The sequence below is a fragment of the Zonotrichia leucophrys genome, chromosome 3 (genome assembly GCF_028769735.1).
Source record: "Zonotrichia leucophrys gambelii isolate GWCS_2022_RI chromosome 3, RI_Zleu_2.0, whole genome shotgun sequence".
In the NCBI taxonomy this organism is placed as follows: domain Eukaryota; kingdom Metazoa; phylum Chordata; class Aves; order Passeriformes; family Passerellidae; genus Zonotrichia; species Zonotrichia leucophrys.
The window spans coordinates 10,732,053-10,752,382 of record NC_088172.1 but is presented as its reverse complement, the minus strand read 5'-3'; the positions used below and the strand labels follow the sequence as shown (position 1 = coordinate 10,752,382).

At 40.7% G+C, this 20,330-nt stretch overlaps 1 protein-coding gene across 2 annotated transcripts in view; it reads left to right on the top strand.

Annotated features, from left to right (window-relative positions):
• The first annotated feature begins 790 nt into the window (after window positions 1-790).
• The window catches only part of COL9A1 (collagen type IX alpha 1 chain), a 60,257-nt gene continuing 40,717 nt past the window's right edge, over window positions 791-20,330 (top strand). The window contains exons 1-12 of one of the 2 annotated variants that reach the window (XM_064710094.1): window positions 791-804; window positions 1,113-1,186; window positions 2,582-2,659; window positions 2,792-2,924; window positions 9,655-10,051; window positions 14,995-15,072; window positions 15,757-15,777; window positions 16,774-16,848; window positions 17,411-17,446; window positions 17,556-17,618; window positions 19,505-19,558; window positions 20,163-20,198. In XM_064710094.1, the coding sequence (XP_064566164.1) occupies window positions 791-804; window positions 1,113-1,186; window positions 2,582-2,659; window positions 2,792-2,924; window positions 9,655-10,051; window positions 14,995-15,072; window positions 15,757-15,777; window positions 16,774-16,848; window positions 17,411-17,446; window positions 17,556-17,618; window positions 19,505-19,558; window positions 20,163-20,198 (1,059 nt within the window). Of the gene's footprint in view, window positions 805-1,112; window positions 1,187-2,581; window positions 2,660-2,791; window positions 2,925-9,654; window positions 10,052-14,994; window positions 15,073-15,332; window positions 15,699-15,756; window positions 15,778-16,773; window positions 16,849-17,410; window positions 17,447-17,555; window positions 17,619-19,504; window positions 19,559-20,162; window positions 20,199-20,330 lie in introns of those variants that run through there. The other variant, XM_064710095.1, reaches the window with a different exon arrangement.

Sequence of the window (20,330 nt, the reverse complement as noted above, 5' to 3'; positions counted from 1 at the left end):
TTTCAGTTTCTCTCTCTCTTTTTGTATCTGGGAGAACAAATATGAGTAAATGTCTTTGTGTGTCCAAGCATATGCAATAGTCTCTTTGGAAAGGGAGTGCTTTAGCAATGGCAACAGAACAGGAGTCTCTTTAATAATAGCACCTATGTGTATGCCTTGGAGGTTAGAATCTGAAAAATGAAAATCCTTTTACATAACCTGTTTTATTCAGAAAAAACAACTGGGACCTCACCAGACAGGCTTCTCATGATGAATAAAACAGTGAGAAAAGGAAATACCTTCTTTATAGGGCAGGGATTTTCTTCTTCTCAGAACTTTCAGTCTTAACACCCTATCAGGGCCACCAGCTTCCTCACACCTCCTGGTACATATAATTCTTTCCCCTGCCTGGCTGGACAGCACATCCCACCATTCAGAGACTCACATTTTCTGAACTGTGAGTGAAATGTGAGTGAACTCACATTTTCTGAATCTCCCTGCCCTTGTGCTGGTGAAAGAAGCAGACTTTAATTTGCTCTCTTGGCTTCTTTATATTCAGCTGGCTCCAGCGGTCCGCCCTCAGAGCCCACCAGGACCCACATGTCTGTCCAGCCTCCACCTCCTTCCCTTGCAAAGATTAAAACCAGCCCAGCAGCCTGCACCTCCCTCTCTGCAGGGTCCTGGTGGGGCAGGAGCTGCTGTCTGCACCCGCTGCTGCACTCCCCTGTCGGACTAATGAGAGGGAAGCAGGCAGTGTGACGATTTACCCTGCGCATTCACATGAGAGAAGTGAAGAAATCCAGCAGTGAAGATGAAATGCCACTGGTAAGACAACAAGTGGGATTTGGAGACATCTGTAAATAAGAGATTAGAACAGTGAAAACTGTTCTTGCCAGCATTATACGAGTGGACTATAATGGAAAGAGTTTTATTGACATATTTTATTATAAGGCAAAAATAAAATGTTGTCATGTAAAGAAATTATCTTGCCAAAGAAATTGGCTTGTCAAATCTGTTAGCAGATCCTTAGGTGGTATTTTATATGTTTAATATGCATGGCTTGGGGGAGAAATTTAATAACAGAACCTGTCAGAAACTATAGATTCATGCTGGAGTTTTCTTTCTGTTTACAGGAAAATTACAGCTTTCTTTTACCTGTGTAGTTTTCTGTGGTCTTTCATCTCAGCCACCATCCAGCACCAATCAAGTAAGGAGACAGATTTTATCTACATTTTACCTTTGTGTAATTTTGAATGTCAAAAGAATTATTCTGGGTTTATTCAAAACTAAAATCCTCTGTAACTAGCCATCACACAAAGTGAGAGCTGTCTATGTGCATTTATATATGCATGAATGGGTAGAAGAATATATATGAAAACCAGGAAAAGAGCAAGAGTTGTGTGTGTTGCTTTAAATTTGCTACTAGATGTATTTTTAAGGTAAGGATTAAAATCTGGATGTAGATGGCAAATACAGGACACAAACCTTCCCTGTCTTTCAGTGCTTCTAGTTAGATATTCTGCTACATGTGGCAATAAACTGGTCCTACTTTATTTGCTGGGCATAAAATGTAAATGGCTGGATGTCAGCCATGTGTCTCATCAAAGAATATAGAATGAGGTCTTTTCTAAGGTGCAATGTGTCAACCTGAATGTTCTCTTTAAGCCTATGTTGTCAGAAGGAAACCCACATTTAGGGTTGAGCCTTTGCAGCACACAAGAGGCTCTCTGTAGGTTAGAAATGCTTCTCCTTCCAGCTTCCACTCTTCATTCTTCCCTACCCACACTCTGCTAACATTTTCCAGATTGACTTGGTACTAGACTTGTACATGGCTCTTAAACTCTTCAAATAAATGCTTGTTTTTCCTTCCTTAATTCTGGGTATCTTGTAGGTCTTATGGCCATGACAAGGTTTTTAAATATATAATATTCTGAAAAATAGGATTTTTAGATTTAGTTTCCTCAAACAAATTTCTTCTACATTCTCATTTTGGTAAACAAAAAAGGTCTGTAAGGTCTTCTTGCCACAATGTTACATTTCATGAATGTTCATTTCATGAATGTTCATTTTCTGATCAAATCTGCCACAGAGGAAAGTGGGAAAGCTTGGAATACCAGAGAGGATGGAAAAGACGCCAACTGATTCACAACAACTTCTTTAGTTGGCATGAGGTTTGTTTAAGTTTCCTTGGGAGTAGTGAGACTGTTGATTTAGGTAACTGGCCTTTTTTTTTAAGTTTGCTTGAACCACAAAAAGTTACAACCCAAAACCTCCTTACACAGCAGTCCTTCTCACACTATTACTATTTCTCAACAGCTCTGCTAGAGAAGAATTATTATAACACTCTCATTTACAGGCTTAAAAAAAGATCAAATAGCATATCAAGTTCCTGTTTTTAATTTGGAGCTCTCTAGAAAAAGATTATTATTTTCTTATACCTCTTACTTTACTGAGTACATTTTAAATTATTATATACCTCTAATTATTATTATTTATAGCTCTGTCTAATTCATAATAATCTTACAGTTGCTTCCATTGATTTTATAAGGTGATCTGTGGCAATGTGCAGGTGCATGGTTAGTAAATTCACCATTTTTTGCAGGACTACCAGCTATTCTGGGTGCCAGTCACAGAATTGATATCTGCCCAACAATCAGGATTGGCCAAGATGACCTACCAGGCAAGTAGCACCCCGACTTTTTCAGGAAAAAGCTGCTGTTAAGAAAAAATCAGGTTATAGTAATCTCTGTGACAGCAGAATTCTGAAATAAAATGAAAGTTACATTATGGATATGTATATTTTTTCTTGCAGGCTTTGACCTGATTTCTCAGTTTCAAATAGAAAAAGCTGCTTCCCAAGGGATTATCGAGAGAGTAGTGGGATCCACTTCTCTACAAGTAGCTTATAAACTGGGACCCAATGTAGATTTCAGGATACCAACCAGGTAATGCCTTTCTTGTTTGGCTTTAAAATGTAGATATTTTGCAATCTTATCTTTTAAGTGGTAGATCTCCCACCAGCTGGATCACCTAATTTGAAAGGTTTTCAGAAGAGGAAAGAGGAATTGAAATTTTTTTTTCATTGTTACCACCAGATCAGACTGATTCTGTAGCAGCAATTTCAGGGATTTCCCTCTAACCACTGATATTGCTCAGAGTGCCTCAAGATTTGCTGATGCTAAGGGATTCACCTCTAGAAAGCAATGTCAGAAGTTGCTGATTATTTGAAATAGGGAGGCAAAAAATGTAACAGGAGGAGAGAGAAAAAGTTTTCTTAAAATATTGACACAAAGGGATTTCTGAGCAGTGAGGATTGCAGAGATGAGGGAGGATAAGAATTTACTGATTCTGAGGTGAGGGGGTTTTTCATTGTGTGCTTCTTTTAGGTAACAGGTTAGGGTTAGGGTTAGAGTTAGGGTTAGGTGGTCACTTAATCTATAAAAGTTGAAAATTATTATTTAGCATGTTACAGTAAATTTGTGATAGAAGTCAGGATTTAAGGATCTAATTGTGTTAGTGCTTTACAGGCCAGACTTGCTGCTGGTGAAGGAATAGAGACAGTACAGCAGGACAGAGATGTCTTTGCCAAATTTAGGCAAGTCTGGATTCTGTTCCAGCACCTTATGTAATTAAGAATGCCTCAATTCAGCAATTAAGTGGCAAGACCATTAACTGGACTACTGTTTCAGCTTGGAATAATTGGATTGTGAAGTGTTTCTGTCTTACTCCACCTATCACTAACAACTTTTCTAGCTGCAATCCTCCCTGGCTCCTACATTCATTGCCACCAGATTAAGCTACTTTAGAGCTTAAGTGTTTGGTTACCTTGGGCTCGTGGCTACTTTCAGACCCAGACACTAATCAGGACTGCTAGTGCATGAATGTGAATCCAAACACAGCAAATGGGATCATCACTTCACTAAAAATTGGAGATTCTCAGATAAAAGCAGCAATATTTTCACTTTCCATGGGCTAGAATCAAAGGCACAGGTGTTTTTGACTGCGTGCCAAGGTTTCTGAGCCCCATGCCAGAGTCTCAAGTCCTCCAGGGAAGGCAGAGGAATATCCTGGATTCTGACATTCAGGCTTTTTGCTATAGACGGCTCTAGTGAAATATGTGCTTGATATATACAAGTTACCCCTGAACAAAGCTATGTGGACTGCCTTACTCCAGCACCTGAGCTGACTCCTACCATTGGGGTCATTGGCCCAGGAAATTAATTGATGGTTTGAGCCCCGACCGTGCTCCAGTTCCTCAGTGTGCTGCTCCTCTGTCCCGGGGCAGAGCTCGCTGCTCTGCTCCAGAGTTATTTTACAGCGTGGCCCTGTCAGTGGGCGGGAAGGGAAGAGAAAGAAAGGGCAGGGCAGAGAAGGGCAGGGCAAGACAAGGCAAGGCAAGGCAAGGCAAAACAGGGCAGGGCAGGGCAGGGCAGGGCAGGGCAGGGCAGGGCAGGGCAGGGCTGGGCTGGGCTGGGCTGGGCTGGGCTGGGCTGGGCTGCCCGGCCCGGCCCGGCTCGCGGAGCTGTCCCTGCCCGCGGTGCTGAAGCGGCGCCGCCGCGGGCCGGGCTCACACACAGGGATCGCCCTCCGGCCTGAGCGCCCCTGCTGCATCCAGAGGCCGGGGAGGGAAAACTAGAGTGAGTTTGGGAAAAATGGCCAGCCTGGCTTTCCCGAGCTGGCTGGCTGATATAGCCCAAGTGCCATGGGAACAATGGGGTGGGACCCTCATCAAACACGCTGGCAACAGGGAAATAATTTTTTAGGCTAACATATGATGATTAATACTAGGGCAGAAGAGCCCATTTTAGAGTGGCTATATGGTATGGGAGTGAGAGCTCAATTGGATGGGCATGGCTCAGCATTCAGTCTCTGATGTAGCAATAGCTTATGCCTTGGAAAACTCACAGAACTTCCTTAAAATGCTACCAAGTTGTAGCTTGGTCTTTTTGCTGCTTTATGTGCTTGTCCAGAAGTATATCCCAAAATAAACTGAAAGGATTGCACACAAGTCATAACTTCTGCTTCTCCGATCATCCAAATAAATTTCCATTGGCCAGTGGTTCTTCTAGAGTAAAATCTGCTGAAGGATCGATCCAGTGTTCTCCATGTAATGGCATGGTGTAATAACTTGGTGTGGAACTGCCATGACATATAGCTGTTTTCACTGGACGTGGTGAACCCATCATTTTTCAATTTAATCTGTGTATGTGTTTAGGCGCCCACCAGTTAGTAAGTACAAAATTAATCCTGTTGATTTGGATAATAATTGTTTATTTTTAATGGAAATCCTTAAAAAATATATATATTGACACAAAGAAATATGCTCATGACACTTTTTTTATGTGTGGGAAAAGGGGTAATTATCATTGTGCATTGGATGAAATCCTAAACCTTTGACTTCATGATGCAACTGTCATAACACACACACACAACCCCAAACAAAATAGGGAGGAAGTTTATAAAGCTTTATCAGTATACTTGAAATATCCAGAGAATTTCAAAGGCCTATTTTCTGGCACTTTTTTCCCCCTTTGGGAATATTGCCTTTCTGTGAAGCAGCACTCCTCAAGTGCATGTGCTCAAAGATCTGGGTTTTTTTACATTCAGCCACCAAAGCTCTTCAGGTGCTTTTCCTTTCACATTATAAGTATGCTATCCCACCCAGATATTGATGAGGATGCTGAAATAGAAAAGACAAAATGCAGCTAGGAAGCTAATTAGGTCATAAGAGAATTAATTAGCTCGGAAGTGGCTGTTTCTGAATAATAAAGATCAGCTGAGGGTAATGAGTCCTAACAAATGGCTTCTGGTTAATGACTTAGGACAGATGCTTTTAAAAGTGCTGAGCTAAGTTTTATTGTTATTGCTTGTTCAGTTGCTGCCAGGCAGGGTGTGCCAGGTCGGCTGTGAGTCCAGGCAGCTCCAGGAGAGGCAGCATGAGCGTCTCCAGATTGACCAAAAGAACCCTCAACCCTGGGCACACGATACTGCATTAGCATGAGAATGGCCACAGCAATTTCCACAGCCACCTCCAGTGGGTTGTGCTAACATTTCTAAAATCTTTATTTAGCAAGGACTAAGTTAAGTCAGTGAGCAATGGAGTTCACCTAAGAAATTAACTCAAAAAAACCCAAATCTAATAAAATAAACAGTTACTCTGCAGAACTTAAATAGGTATATAGTTGAGCTTCTAACATAAGTCTTCTGCTCTTGGTGAATCCTGGGCTCACTGGGATGGGTCAGGGCTTTCCTCACCATGGTCAGATGACTTACTTTGGTTATATTGAAGCCTGGGTAGGACTTAGCTTTGAAATCTCAAAGAAATCTTCTTAAGTATTCATAATATAGGATTAGTGAAAGTCTTAGGTATTTGTTTAAAAATATTTAAAAGAAATAGTAGAAATAGTAGTGTTTCAGAAGTTCCCCTAGATGAACTACAAATGTTTCAAACTTCCCACCCTCCAACACTTTAAAAATTTAGGCAAATAGTTGAATATCTGATAAAAAAAATTGACCTAATCTTGTATTCATAAAACAACTGAAGCAGTTAACAATAGTATAAGTATACAAGAAAAGCAGGACTGGAATGCTTTCTTACAAACTGAAGAAAAATACTAAATTAAAGAAAAAGATCTGATGGCTCATATCCTGAACAATTTTAAGTGGATAGGAAATAGATTAGGAATAAATCTGGATTTTGGCCTTTAAATATGTTTCCATATAAATTCTTTCTTTGCTCATTTACCTGAATCTATGTTTAAAATTGATTGGTTCTCTTCTACTAATCAGTGGAATTGAAACATCTATATTAAAAACAATTTCCAGAAAGAATTTGAGTGCTTATACAACTATCAGCTGCTCAATAAAGTTACAGCATACGTCACTATTCTCTTTGGCAGTAAGATGGAGGAATAGCTTCTCTACAATTGTTTATTTAAATATCATGCTAAATTTGCCATGCTTTCTAAATATTTAGCATTTTAAGTTGCTGATTTTGGAAGGGTTTTGCCTATATAAGGATTACAGGCTTTGGAAAGAAATGTGTTCTGAAATACAATTAAACCACTATAGGATCATTACTGTTGGAGTAGCTGAGATGAGCATATGTCTCTGATTTGCTTGTAGAATTATAGGTATAAATCTTACACAGTAACAGTCCCCTGCAGAGTACCTTTCTGGTGATGGGTCATGCTTCACTGTGTTGAATCATGTTACTCATACTGAGTCTTTAGTCTAAAGGCAGCAGTTTTTCTGATTGGTTATTAGTCTTTTTTTAAATGGGAATACTTTTCCATGTTTGTGCTCTGAATTTTTATCTTTAGGGTTTGTATATGTTTCTTATAATCTGATTTTCTCTTACCAATGTCAGAAGCTCTTACATTATTTCTCTTCTTTGCATATCTTCTGAAAAACTGAACATATTTCTTTCCTATTTTAATGTCTTATAAAAGGAGAACCCATGTAATGTCTTGAAAAATACTAAGTCTATAGCTAAATATGGTGCAAAGAATTCATTTGTCAATCAGGCATAAACAACCTTCTAATCAAAAAATTTGTACATGTACTAGGGTTTTTTGTTTCTTTTCTTGTTTTGTTTTTTTGGCAGTAGAGTTGTGTCATCTGAGGTTGAATGAGAATGTGTGTGATAGTTTAACGAGTATTGCCATGACAACAAAACTTAGCAGTGCAGAGAGATGCTGAAAACCTCTTCACAGAGGATCTGGGATTAGTACTGCTTCTTTTAGGCTCAGTGTATCAGACACCCTGGTATCACTGAACTTAACAGAGAAAGTTGAATGTCATAAGGAGGCTATTTAAAGATTACCTAACAATACCACTTTCAGTGTGGTAGTAGAAAAACCAGCTCTTCTGCAAGAACAAATGAGATTCAGCATCTGAAGAGATAAATGACCCAGCTGAGCTAAAGTTTTAGCAGTAGAGGAGATTTTTAAAAGAGACTTTATAGAGGAAGGACACAAAGAACCATAAAGGATATGCTGAACTGGATCAGAAGCTTAGTAAGAGTGAAGGTATGTCTGAACAGGGAGAAGAATAATCTTCCTGGAGAAGAAAAGAATATATATGCTTATTGCGTAGGCCAGAAACGTAAGACAAAGAGGAATAGGGCACAGTAAACACTGCAAAGGGCTCAGAACTGAAGGCAAGCTACAATATCCACAAGGTGACATTTGCATCTGAGAGGGCAAGATAAAAACTGAAAATAAATGACGACAGAAAACAACGAGTTAGATAAAATTCTATCAAACACAACCAGGTGGGGCAGGACTTCATCCTCAGTCAAGAGACACAATTCAGAGCAAAGCACAGACTAAAGATACTGGTAAGGAGCCCCCTCTTCCAGCTTCGTATATCCCCACATCTTTTATAATGAGCTAAACACTTCCCTGCCTTATACCCCAGCTCTCAGGTGTGTGCAAAGGCTCCTGGGGAAAAGGAGGAACACCAGCACTGCGGGTACTTTATTTGTAAGCCGAAGCTGCTGCTGCTGCCAGGCTTGCTGCATCCTCCCTGAAATCTGCTGAGGCTGTGCCGCTGCCTGCTGGAGCACAGCTGCACTGCAGCTTGGGACACTACAAACTAGGCAGATTGCTTCTGGAAGTACTCTCTTTCTAAATCAGTAGTCATCAAGCATACAGAATAAGAGCTGACAGTTTTTTTGCTTTTTTCCCCCCATAGCTTGGATCCTGAGATTCACTAATGCTATATAAATAGCTGCTGAGATAGGATTGATCTGCCACTCAAAAATCATCTTTGTTCAAGATGTCTACTTGTTTGAGAAGTTATCCTAATGAAAGCTGAAACAAAATAGCTCTGCATGTCTTCATGCTTAAGAAATTTATTTAAAATTATTCTTAAGTGTGGAAGATGGCAAATAAGATATTGATGTTGACTGGATATGACACTAGAGTTTTATGATCCATAGAATAAATATGGAAAAGCCAATTTCTTAAATATTGTACTGTGATACATTTGAAATAAAAAATGACTTGACTGTTTTGCACAGGGACACAGCCAGTGCTACCTGTGTTTCCAAAGCTCACCTTATAGGAGTTGCTGAAATATGAGATATTTTATATGCGGCAAGTCTGTTCCCTGCTACTTGTAGTCTTGTGATTTAATGTCACAGGACATAATACACCTTGAGTGTGGGTTCTCACCACATATTTGTCAATGATTTCTGTTTAAGTGATAGCTTATACCTTAACAAAAGGATTATTGGCAGGGAGAACAAGAAAATGCATTTCCAAAAGACATTCTTATGCCTTCAAAATCAAGTCAGATCTGCACTTTCTCCCTGGTCATTGCGAAGTCCTAAACTGTTGACCGACTTTGTAAGCCTAACAGTGGGAAACAGGATAATTGTAGGATATACTTTCTATCTCTAAAGTAGGAGTTTATTCTTCTTCTTCTTCCATTATTCTTAGAAAGGTTTATCATAAAAATTGTGAAACATTGGAAGAACCCACACTTCTGAATCAGTTCTTTTGCCATTAGTATCACCTTGTTTTGGGGCTCAGCATGCAGAAGTGCACTGATACAAGAATGGTTGAGATATGGTTCCACTGAGTAATGGTTTCTAATTAGTCTATGGTGATACATGGAGCTTTTCAGAGCAAATACAGAACAAATGTATTGTATTTTAATCCTACACAGTGCCATATATTCCAATGGATTGCCTGATGAGTATTCCTTTCTAACTACTTTTCGGATGACTGGGGCCACACTTCAGAAATACTGGACTATTTGGCAAATTCAGGATTCTTCAGGAAAAGAACAAGTTGGAGTGAATCTCAATGGTCAAATGAAAAGTGTTGAGTTTTCTTATAAAGGAGCAGATGGAAGACACCAAACAGCATCATTTTTACATTTGCCTTTCTTGTTTGACTCCCAATGGCACAAGCTCATGATAATTGTGGAAGCAAACAGTGTCACACTTTTTATTGACTGTATTAAAATAGAGTCCTTAAACATAAAACCAAAAGGGAAAATCAACACTGATGGCTTTGCTGTGCTTGGAAAACTTAAAAATAATCCTCAAATTTCAGTTCCGGTAAGTTTCAAAATTTTTATTTCTTCAAAAAGTGTTTTACATTAAATATGGGGTTTTGTTTTGTGGAATGCATGTTTAAATTATTTCTGAAAGCAGAAATGGCAGAAAATAACTCATTGGCAGGTAAGTATTAACTTTTTTTTTAAATGTTGCCCTTATACCTTGCAAGTTAAGAGATGACCCAGGTTATGCCTAAATTTCAATAATGAAAATTCCTTGACACCCCTGTATTGTTACAACTTTGAAGTAAAAGAGTGAAGTGAGACATAGTTTTAAACTATATCTCACACCGTTTGCGAAAAACCCATGGACACAGGTTAACCAGCGTTGTGTAAATCTGAAAGGGAAAACATTGCAACAAAAGAAGCATCTCATATTTCATCACCTCTGTATGTGTAGTTGCAGTATTGCACTGGATTGAAATCAGTTTTACATGAGAATGCCAGCAGAAAGCTGTCCCATGTGTCTGAAGGGATCAATCTAACATGCTGTTATAGATGTAGATGAAGAAATTTCAATAGCTGAAAAGTTATACTAATTCTGTTGAAAACAAGAGTTAGTCTTTGAAAATGTCATTAAAATAATCAGCTGGAGCTGATAATGTGGCAATTAGCATATTACAAATTAGCATATGTATCTTAGCTTTGCTAACTGCTCTGAGCAATACTGATGGATGCATGGATAGGTGGGATGATGAAAATATTACACATTACATATATTCTATGCATGTTAGTAGGATGAAATGCCAATGTTTTTTTCCTCTTTGGAAAGGTAGATTAAATGCAGAGAAATCTATTGGTATTAGTGCAATAATTTTACAGCACCTGGTATGCAGTGCTAGAGCAAACTGTGCCCTCTGATTACACACAGAGCCATCCCTTTAAAAACAAGGAGGGTTCCTTTGCCTCTTGAAGCAGTGATTCCAAATGGCAGCCGACAAGTGAGGAGAGAGACGTGATATCAAGGCCATCTTGGCCTTCTGTTGGTGCTCTGACTGACCTTTGGCCAGGATTGAAGAAGTGAGGAAAAGCAGAAGAGAAATGTTCTTGGAATCTTATCCACTTTCCTCTCCAGCCTGTTTTGCAGAGACTTTCTCTTTTCAGCAAGAGACTGAAAACTGAGCAGCATTGATCACCCAGGGCTCTCCAGGCATTTGGTAGGGAAAACTGTCTGGCATTAAGTTCTGCCTTTAAGACTGTACATCTTCAGGCACCAGTGTGGGGCTACATTAATTATAGGACAACCTCCTTTAAGGATGAAAGGACAAAATGGAATTAAGGAATTTTTATAATTCGCCATTTATAATGCAAAATATTTGTTTATAACTTTAGCATGTTTCTGGGAAGATTTGGTCATATGAAGTACATTTTATGAAAAAAAGTAAAATCTTTGCATGAGTTAGGCTTTAAAATGAGAGTGTGATGCACACTTCTTGACAAAAAGAATAATGAAGCACTGTAACAAATTACCAGGGAAGACAGAAAGTAAGCATGACACTATATTCTTAAACTGAGTTTGAATGCCTAAAATTACACTTTATTTTAGACAGAGCTGACTTAGGACTCACTCGACTGAACTGCATGGCCTGTGCTGGGAAGCTCAAAAAGGCAATGGTAGTGGTTCAACCTGATATTACAATAATGTAGATTTAGGAACCCCATAACCTCTGAGATGATGATAAAGGAATTACACAGTCAGATGGACTAGTAATTTTAAAATGTCTATTTATATTGCAGAAATTTCTGTTTTAGCCTGTGTACTTTATTTCTCTTTAAATTGAGTGAATAAATCTATGTTTGGGGCTATTCTAGTCTTGAACTTGCTTGACTGTAAGTTTAAATATCTCAAAAGACTTGGTTATTTTATATGCCCTAGGCACAGCTTTTAATTTACTCCCAGGCATTGTTAAAGTATATTACTTCCAGTGGTAGAATTTTAAAAGGACATAAATTATGTGTTTCCCATTCTTTTTTGCAGCATTCTGGTGAGGGCCCTATTTATCTTGCAGAATAGGTCAACTTCTCAGAGGCGCCCTGTAACACATATAATTTTAAAAGGGGTTCTTTATTGCTTGTTATTACTATGAGTGCCTTGGAGAATAATAGATACAGCTCCATTAGAAACTCCATCTTGCCTTTCAGCCTTTACAAAGATTTATTCCAGGATTTCTGGAATGCTTTATGGAGGACAAATTTTTACACAGATTCACAGCTGCATTTTATCTTTTATTTTTTAGACAAAACTATCAAAAAGTTTTGTCTTTTTATTGAAAAGTAATTAATATAATACATTATAAACTCTAAACAATATGAGATTTAGCATAATTTCAAAACTGAAAAGGAATTTACTTTCTAAATTACATGTCTATAATAGGAAGGCAAGGGAATTAATTTCTTACTGCTCAAATTATAACTTCTGTGAGATTACATAATTGCCTTAATTACTGTGACTTCAGAGGCATTACCATGTTTTTTTCATAATAGATACCAAACACTTTGCTAGAAGTGACTCTTGGTCATTATTTAATTGACATTTCATGCTGCTAACTAGCTCAGGGAAGCTACATGACTTGTAACATCTAAGAGGAAGCTGCTTGTCAATATTTGTTTAACAGGGATTAATTTACACCACAGAACAGATTGTGTCTGTGTGCTGTAAAAAGTCACATCTTGTTTTTTTTTCACCCTGTGAAATTTCACATCCAGAAGGCTGAACTCTAGCTATGGAAAGCCAAATAACACTGGAATTGGCTGTAATGTTCAAAGGTTTTAAAAAGAGGTGCAAGGAGAAAGAAGCTCTAAAAGCTTGTTTCAGAGATGTTGAAAAATGGATAAAACATGTTTAAAATAGCTCTGGAATGAGTTGCAATAAATGTATGTAGTTTATTCTTGGTCACTTAACAAATGTATAAACAGTTGACAGCAGACCTCTCTTAGGAGAAATGTAGATGTTCTTGACAAGGTATTGTAGATAATCTCCACATGAAAAATTGCTTAGCTGAGTTGTGCCTCCCCAGGAGGGGTGACTTCCCATGGATCACCACCAAGCCAGCAATAGCCCCTATGGTGCTGATAAATGCATTCCTGTGACTGATTTTATATGGAAAATACTACCCTACATATTTAGGTCTCATTTGCATTTTACCTAAACGTCACCTCTCTCAACTAAAACACAGATAAGACAACTGAATTATGAGGTTGATATTGAGATGTGCCAAGATGGTGGGCATTTGGAGGAATTTCTGTAGAACTTAAGATGACAAAACAGTGAACAGTCAGACACAGTTAATCATACCTATGCTGACTAAGAAATAAAGATGAAACAGAAATTCTGTAGGAATCCTGCCAAATGTGTGTCAGGAATACTGATCTATGGGCTTTAAACGTTCCTTGTAGTTACATCTAGATAGCAACTAAGCCCCACATGGCCACTTGCTCACTCTATCCCATGGTGGGACGGGAATTGTAAAGGTGAAAGTAAGGAAACTTGTGGATTGAGATAAAGACATTTTAATAGGTAAAGCTCAAGCCATGCACACAGGGAAAGCAAAACAAGGAATTAATTCACCACTTCCCAATGGCAGGCAGGTGTTCAGCCATCTCCAGGAAAGCAGGGCTCCATCACATGTAACAGTGACTTGGGAAGACCAAGAGCATCACTTCAAACGCCCCGTGCCCTTTCCTTCTTGTCCCAGCTTTATATTCTGAGAATGTTGTTGGGGTCTGGGATATCCCTTTAGTCAGTGGGATCAGCTATCCTGGATGTGTCCCCTCCCAGGTCCTTGTGCACCCCCAGCTTCCTTGCTGATGGGGTGGGGGCAGGGGCAGAAAAGGCCCTGACTCCATCCAAGAACTGCTCAGCAATAACAAAATCACCCCTGTGCTATTAACTCTGCTCCCAACACAAATCCAAAACACAGCTCCATACCAGTTACTGTGGGGAAAATAAGCTCTACCTCAGGCAAAACTAGCACACCATCTTTGGGTTTAAAAGGTTACATTTTAATATCTTTGCTTTATGTTTACCCCTAAATTATCTGAGTTCATTTCTGAAAACTTTATGACTGCACTTACTCCTTAATAACACTGTATATTGATAACAGCAGAATACCTACATGAGACGTCTTCAAAATAATGGCACCCTTTAAATCATCTTAACTTAATCAACAAGATCATTGTGAAATACTGGCAAGGGAAAAGATGTCTTGACAGCAAGGCTGGAACATATTTGCCCTTCTCTCACCTCTCCTTAATCAATGGGAAGCCAGTCACATCTTTTACTACATTGCCACCAGAAGAGTTTTATTTTAAAATTTTTTAAAAGTTAGAGATGTTTCCTATCAACATTTGTTTTACACAGCCTCAAGGCAGACAGAGTTAGCTCTCTTCTTTTCATAGCTGGTACAGAGCTGTGTTTTGGATTTAGTGTGAGGATACTGTTTACAAGTTACTCCTGTTTGGGCTGTTGCTATTGTATGGCTGCCTTGTAGTATTAAATTAGTATTAGTTCTTTTATATGTGTATTATGGCACTCAATTGGCTATTATTATGATGGTTTAAAAATGAGAAGTGGATAAAGGAGGGAAAGAATTAGCTCACAAATGATGGTGTCAGTTAACAGGTAAAGAAACAAGGGTATTCCTTCTGTTGTGTTCCAGTCTCAGCACTCTGGAAACCGTGATGGCTGCAAACAAACAGAACAGTAGAGATGTGATAAAGAGGATTTCAGGAGTGGCAGCACCTCGGCCTGTTTATGCCCCCTTTTTAAAATACCTCCACAGTTAGGGATGAGGAATGCAGGGCAAAGCCCTGCTCCACCTGTAGCTATTGACATGAAATACCTAGCTTTTAATCCTCTGCCTAGTGTGCCAGTATTCCACCTCTTACATGCTCGGTCAGCGTGACCCCTGACCCGAATTAACATGATCTTTTCTCCTTTGCCAGTTCGAGATCCAGTGGATGGTGATCCACTGCGACCCCCTGCGCCCCCAGCGCGAAGGCTGCGGCGAGCTGCCCGCTCGGGTGAGACACCTGTGCTGTGCCGTGCTGTGCAGTACCGTGCTGTGCTGTGCTTTCCTGTCCTGTCCCGCCCTTACCGCCGCTGCAGCCCACGGGAGTCTCATTACCTCTCCCCCCTCCTATGCCCCCGATGCTCTATTTTACCATACCTGCCCGGTATTCGGTGCTTTTAGCAATCCAACCCCCCAGAGCAGCAGCAGCAGCCGCTGCCTCATTTTAACCCTTCAGTGACTCGCTCTCTGCCTCTCCTCTGGCGGCTGCTCTCCTGCTCCCTGCGGGCGCTGTGCCTGCCCTGCCCTCAGGGGCCGTCGCGCCCGCCCCCGGCTCCGCCGCCGCACCGGGGCCTGGCGGCGGGAGGCCCACGGGCACCACGGGGTCGGTGTCCGACCCGGCAGCCGCAGGGCAAAGGGTTAAGGAGCTGCTGGCGCTCCGTGCTCGCCTGTCCGGCCGCCAGCCCTCCTCCAATCCCCGCCACCCTGCCCCGGGCCGGGCCGCAGCCAGGAGGGGCTCCGGCGGCGCTCACCTTGCCCGCCCGCCCCGGCAGCCGCAGGCTGCTCCCTCCATCCATGGCCCGGCGCCTCCTGCCCCTGGGGCTCTTCCTGCAGGCGCTTTGCCTCGGCCTGGCTCAAGTAAGTTTGTTCTGACTTTGACTCTGCTTTGTTGTTTTTTATTTTTCCTCCCTCGCAGGTAACCCAGACGGGAATCGAGGTAAGTGCGAGGGAGCGGACGGAGCTCGGGGTGCCGGTGCAGAGGGAGGGACCGAAGGCAGCCCTGCCGACCCCCGGAGGGTGTTCGTGCCGTGTCCCCCCAGCAGCTGCGGGTGACACGGCCAAGGCAGGGCGGTGACACCGCCTGTGCCCTACCTGGCGAGCATAGGGCAGGTGGCACCGGCGGGGCTGAGCTCCACATGCCGCTGCCGCTGGACGGAATATTTCTGGGAACTCTGGTATGTGGAGGAAAAGTGTCCAGAGCAGCAGCGCTGTGGGGACCAAGGGTCCAGGCTCAGGGCCCGGAGCAGCCTCCTGCTCACAGAGTCCCGTTGTGGGGCCGCGGGCAGAGCTGACTGCAGGGAGAACAGAGGCCCCCATTATAGGCACGGAGATGTGGAACTGCTTTTCCCTGAGTTTCCACAGGCTGGCGGCGCCTGCTGCCTCCCCCTGGGAGCCCGGCGCTTTGGGAAAGAGCCTCTGTAGATGTTAATGTAATCCCGAGGAACCAGGGGAAACCGCTGAGGCTGTCAGTGAAGCACGGGTGATTTAAATTTTCCTTGCTAGTATGAGCTCTTAGGAAAACTGTCTCCTTTGTGTTGAAAGAAAGAGTAATTAGTGTAGTGCATTTTGGTGTTCGATCCGCAAAGATCACTTTTATTTCTGCCATGCTGTCATTGCCAGGGGACATTCAGATCCTGCTTTGTGGGGAGTGGAGCCCACCTGGCCCTGGCAGCATTGTGGGCACAGGAGAGTGGCTGGGCCCAGGCAGGGGGGTTTAACACCTTCCCCATTCCTTTGGTGAGGGCAGTGTTGCCAGTCCTGATAGTGATAGTCAAAGTAGGATACAGGGCCTGTGATATACATGGGGTGAGGATGCACGTCCTTGTCACAGCTGTGACCTCCTGACTAACCCATAGCCTCCTGCTATGTTCCCCCCAGAACGGCTCCATGGCTTGCCAGGCTCTAATTGCTCCTTTCTTTTACTCCTTGGCAGAGAGGCCCCCCTGGTCCACCAGGCCCCCCAGGTCCCCCAGGGCCACCAGGAGTTCCCGGTATTGATGGCATTGATGTAAGTGTTTCCCATGCTCTGCCTAGGAAACAGGAAATGCTCAGAGCTGGATCTGCATTGTCTGTCAGCCTTTGATCTTCAGGAATTTGAATTTGGCTGCAGATACAAGAAGAATTGATGGGTCTCATGCTCTGTAGTGGCTGGAGTGAGTGGAGGAAGCAGATTTTCAGATTACCTTTGGTATAGAAAACTCAGGATTATTTATTTTGTGTAATCAGCATCATATGCTGTGATTATCTGCCATTAATGGGGTGTAAAGGTTTTATAAATCTAATCTCAAAAGGGATTACGTAGTGATGCCCACTCATACTAAATTCTGAAAAGGATTTGTGGCATTATTCCTGATAGGAGCTACTACATGTGTTCCCTTGATTCCTGTCAGAAGTTTCTCTGATGATTTCTGTTAGTCTGTAATAGAAATGATATGGATTTAATATTTATTTTCTACAGTAAGAGTCAGTGTAGGATTTTTTCTGGTAATCTGTAAATCAGTGATTTTCATGAAAGACCATAAAAGGTTATTGCAGTTCTGACTAATACCTTCCTTTTCATATCTTGGTAGGGGGAGAGAGGCCCAAAGGGCCCCCCTGGTCCACCGGTAAGTGATTGCAGCAACTTATCATTTGCTTCTGCTAGAGAAGAAATTCTGAGTTTTGTTTCTGCTTCTCTCTATGAAACATGCTTAACTGTCCATTTAAATCCTGAAGGGTCCAGATGGGGATGCAGGCAAACCAGGATCCCCTGGGTTGCCAGGAGAGCCGGGAGCTGATGTGAGTACATTTGATTTTCTAAAATTTCCGTGTTTGTTTGTTTGTTTTCTTCAAGAATAAATAAATAAATAAAGCTCGGGGGCTGTCGGTGCTGCCACCTGCCCTGGAGAGGGCCCTGGACAGTGATGTCAGGGATGACTCGTGCTGTGGCCTCTGGAAGCCACCTCTGGTCCAAGGGCAGAGCAGCAAGGGCGTGAGGAAGGTCTGCTGATGCATCTTCCCATCCTGTGGAAAATAATAGAGAAAAGTTTCAACGTCATCTAGTGTTGATGGCCTATTAGGTCATACCGCTTGAATAAATTTGTGGCTATAAAAATGCCTTCAAACATTTTTTGGAAGCTTCATATTTCTCTCTCTTGAGAGAACTGTTAAAAAGCACTTCTTGTTATCAAGCAAGATTTTTGCATTAGAACTTAGATGTTATGCCAGGAGGGAGGCAAGCTTATGTTTAATTTACAAAAACTTTTAAAACTTTTAAAATTTAAAATACCATAAATAAAGATTATATACCATAAATCAGTGTGTTAGAGGGTATTGCAAATTATATAAATGAAAAAGCCTAGTATCTATTTAAGGTTGCAATGTTGTTAAATGTTAATATTTAATTTGCTTTTGGGAAGAGAATTAGTGGACATGGAGCTGGAAGAGTCTTTAACTAAACTGTTCAAATTTCATATCTGTAAGAGGAAATGGGCTTTGTGAGTGAAATCTCATACCACTTCACATCTTCTTGAAAAAATACAGGCCCACAACCCATTTGTACATGTCAAAACCCTACAGGCAGATCTTTTAAAAGGCATTGCCTCTTACAATTTTCACTTAAAGCATAGTTTTATTTTCCTTGCCAAAATTATTGGGAACACAATCACATGAAACAGAACGCACTAAAGTCAGCTCAGCTTTTGGTATCTGTTCACGCTTGTATATTCCCTCATATTAGTGGATGAGTGAAAATTTAATACCAGAGTACAGTCTTGAAATATTGAACTTTTTTTTTTCACTTGAAGAAAAGAGACCTTACTGTACTTCCACTGTCTATTCCACCTTTAATTGGTGTTTATGATTTATAATACCTTCTGTGTTTAATTGAGGAAGCAGTTTTGACTTTTAAAATCTCATTTATTTCAAAAATTATTTAAGTGTCAGGTTTAATAGACTGTAAAAAGGTACTGTACAGTAATTGCTCGTAATGATCATGTAAGCTTTCAAAATCAAATTGTTGGAAGAATTGTGTGAACACTGAATTGCTGGAAGTGTACCAAAAAAGTGGAAGTGTACCAAAAAAATAAAAGTAATAGATAAATATACAAGAAAAGCTCTCCTGGATATCAGGAAATTTCTAAGCCATATAAGCTGACTATAAAATTGGAAACAAAAGGAAAAATAAGAACTCCAAATGAATTCCTGGTTATAGTATCATAGTTAGTTTTTAATTTTAGCCAGATAAGCAAATTCAAAGGGTAGATTTAAATTCAGCTTGGCAGCTTTCTGGGGTTTTGTTTTGTGTTGTTGTTGTCAATAAAACTTTTATTTGAAACACACAACATTGACAGTTTTTGCTTTTAACCTTAGCCGTGAAATAAATTCATCAATCTCCCATTAGGAGGAAACAAGATCTTGTGAGATCACATGTTTTATTTAACTGTGATTTAACTGAGTAATTCTTGAAGATACATATCACAGGCACTGATGTTTGTCACTAGAAGCTAGCACTTTAAACTTGTGCAGTTCTATCTGTACATGTAAATAAATATTTGGATTGCAAGGCTCCTGCAGTTACTAATTTCATTTAATAGCCTCAGTTTTCTATGTTGTATAATGTTTTTTGTTGTGACTGAGAAAAACACATAACCCTTGAATTAACATTAGATAACTTACTTCCAAAGGGATTCACAGGACCTGATGGCTCACGTGGAGCCCCAGGACCAAAAGGACAGAAGGTAGGAACAAAATTATGCATATAACGATGGATTTTTATTTAAAGCAGCATATTTGTTTGCCTCTATGTGACTGATAAGATGCTGCAACCTTTCTTACAATCCTAACATAGCTATAGAATACACATGTACTGGGCCCTTTCCACACAGCACAAAGGAGGTTCCATTGCCACAGCCAGCAGTAAGGAATGCTGGCTGGCGTTACATTGTTGACATTAAGGTTGAGCATCTTCAGTAAAGTTGAGGCCCTTTCCATCTTGTATTACAATTGTGCCATTGTAATATGCAGTGGGAACCAGCACAGTGAAACCTGACTTCATCATCAGTTAAACAAATGAAATATAAATCAGAAGTCAGAGTAAGAAGCATGCTTGAGTTTTGGGGGGTGGGGGAATAAAAGGCCAGAGGCTGTTTCTTTTTAATACTGAGAGTCTTTCCTTTCTATCAAGTCTTACTGAAACCAGCATGGCATTAATGAAATTAATAATACTTGCAGACTGTGTCCACTAAATGATACCCTTCAAAAGGCGAGAGAACATTTTCCTGTATATTGCTTAAAATACTTGATGCTAATGCCTCTTAAAAACTCATTTTTGTTCTTTTAAAGGGGGAGCCAGGACTGCCAGGTGCTCGTGGACTTCCAGTAAGTAATGCATTTAGTATACAAAGAGGATATTTGCATCTTAAGTATTATTATGAAGGCTTCTTACCATTAAATGTAGTGAAGAAAAGCCCAAAACTATTTCTGAGGTTTCATAAGTTACTTTAAGGAACA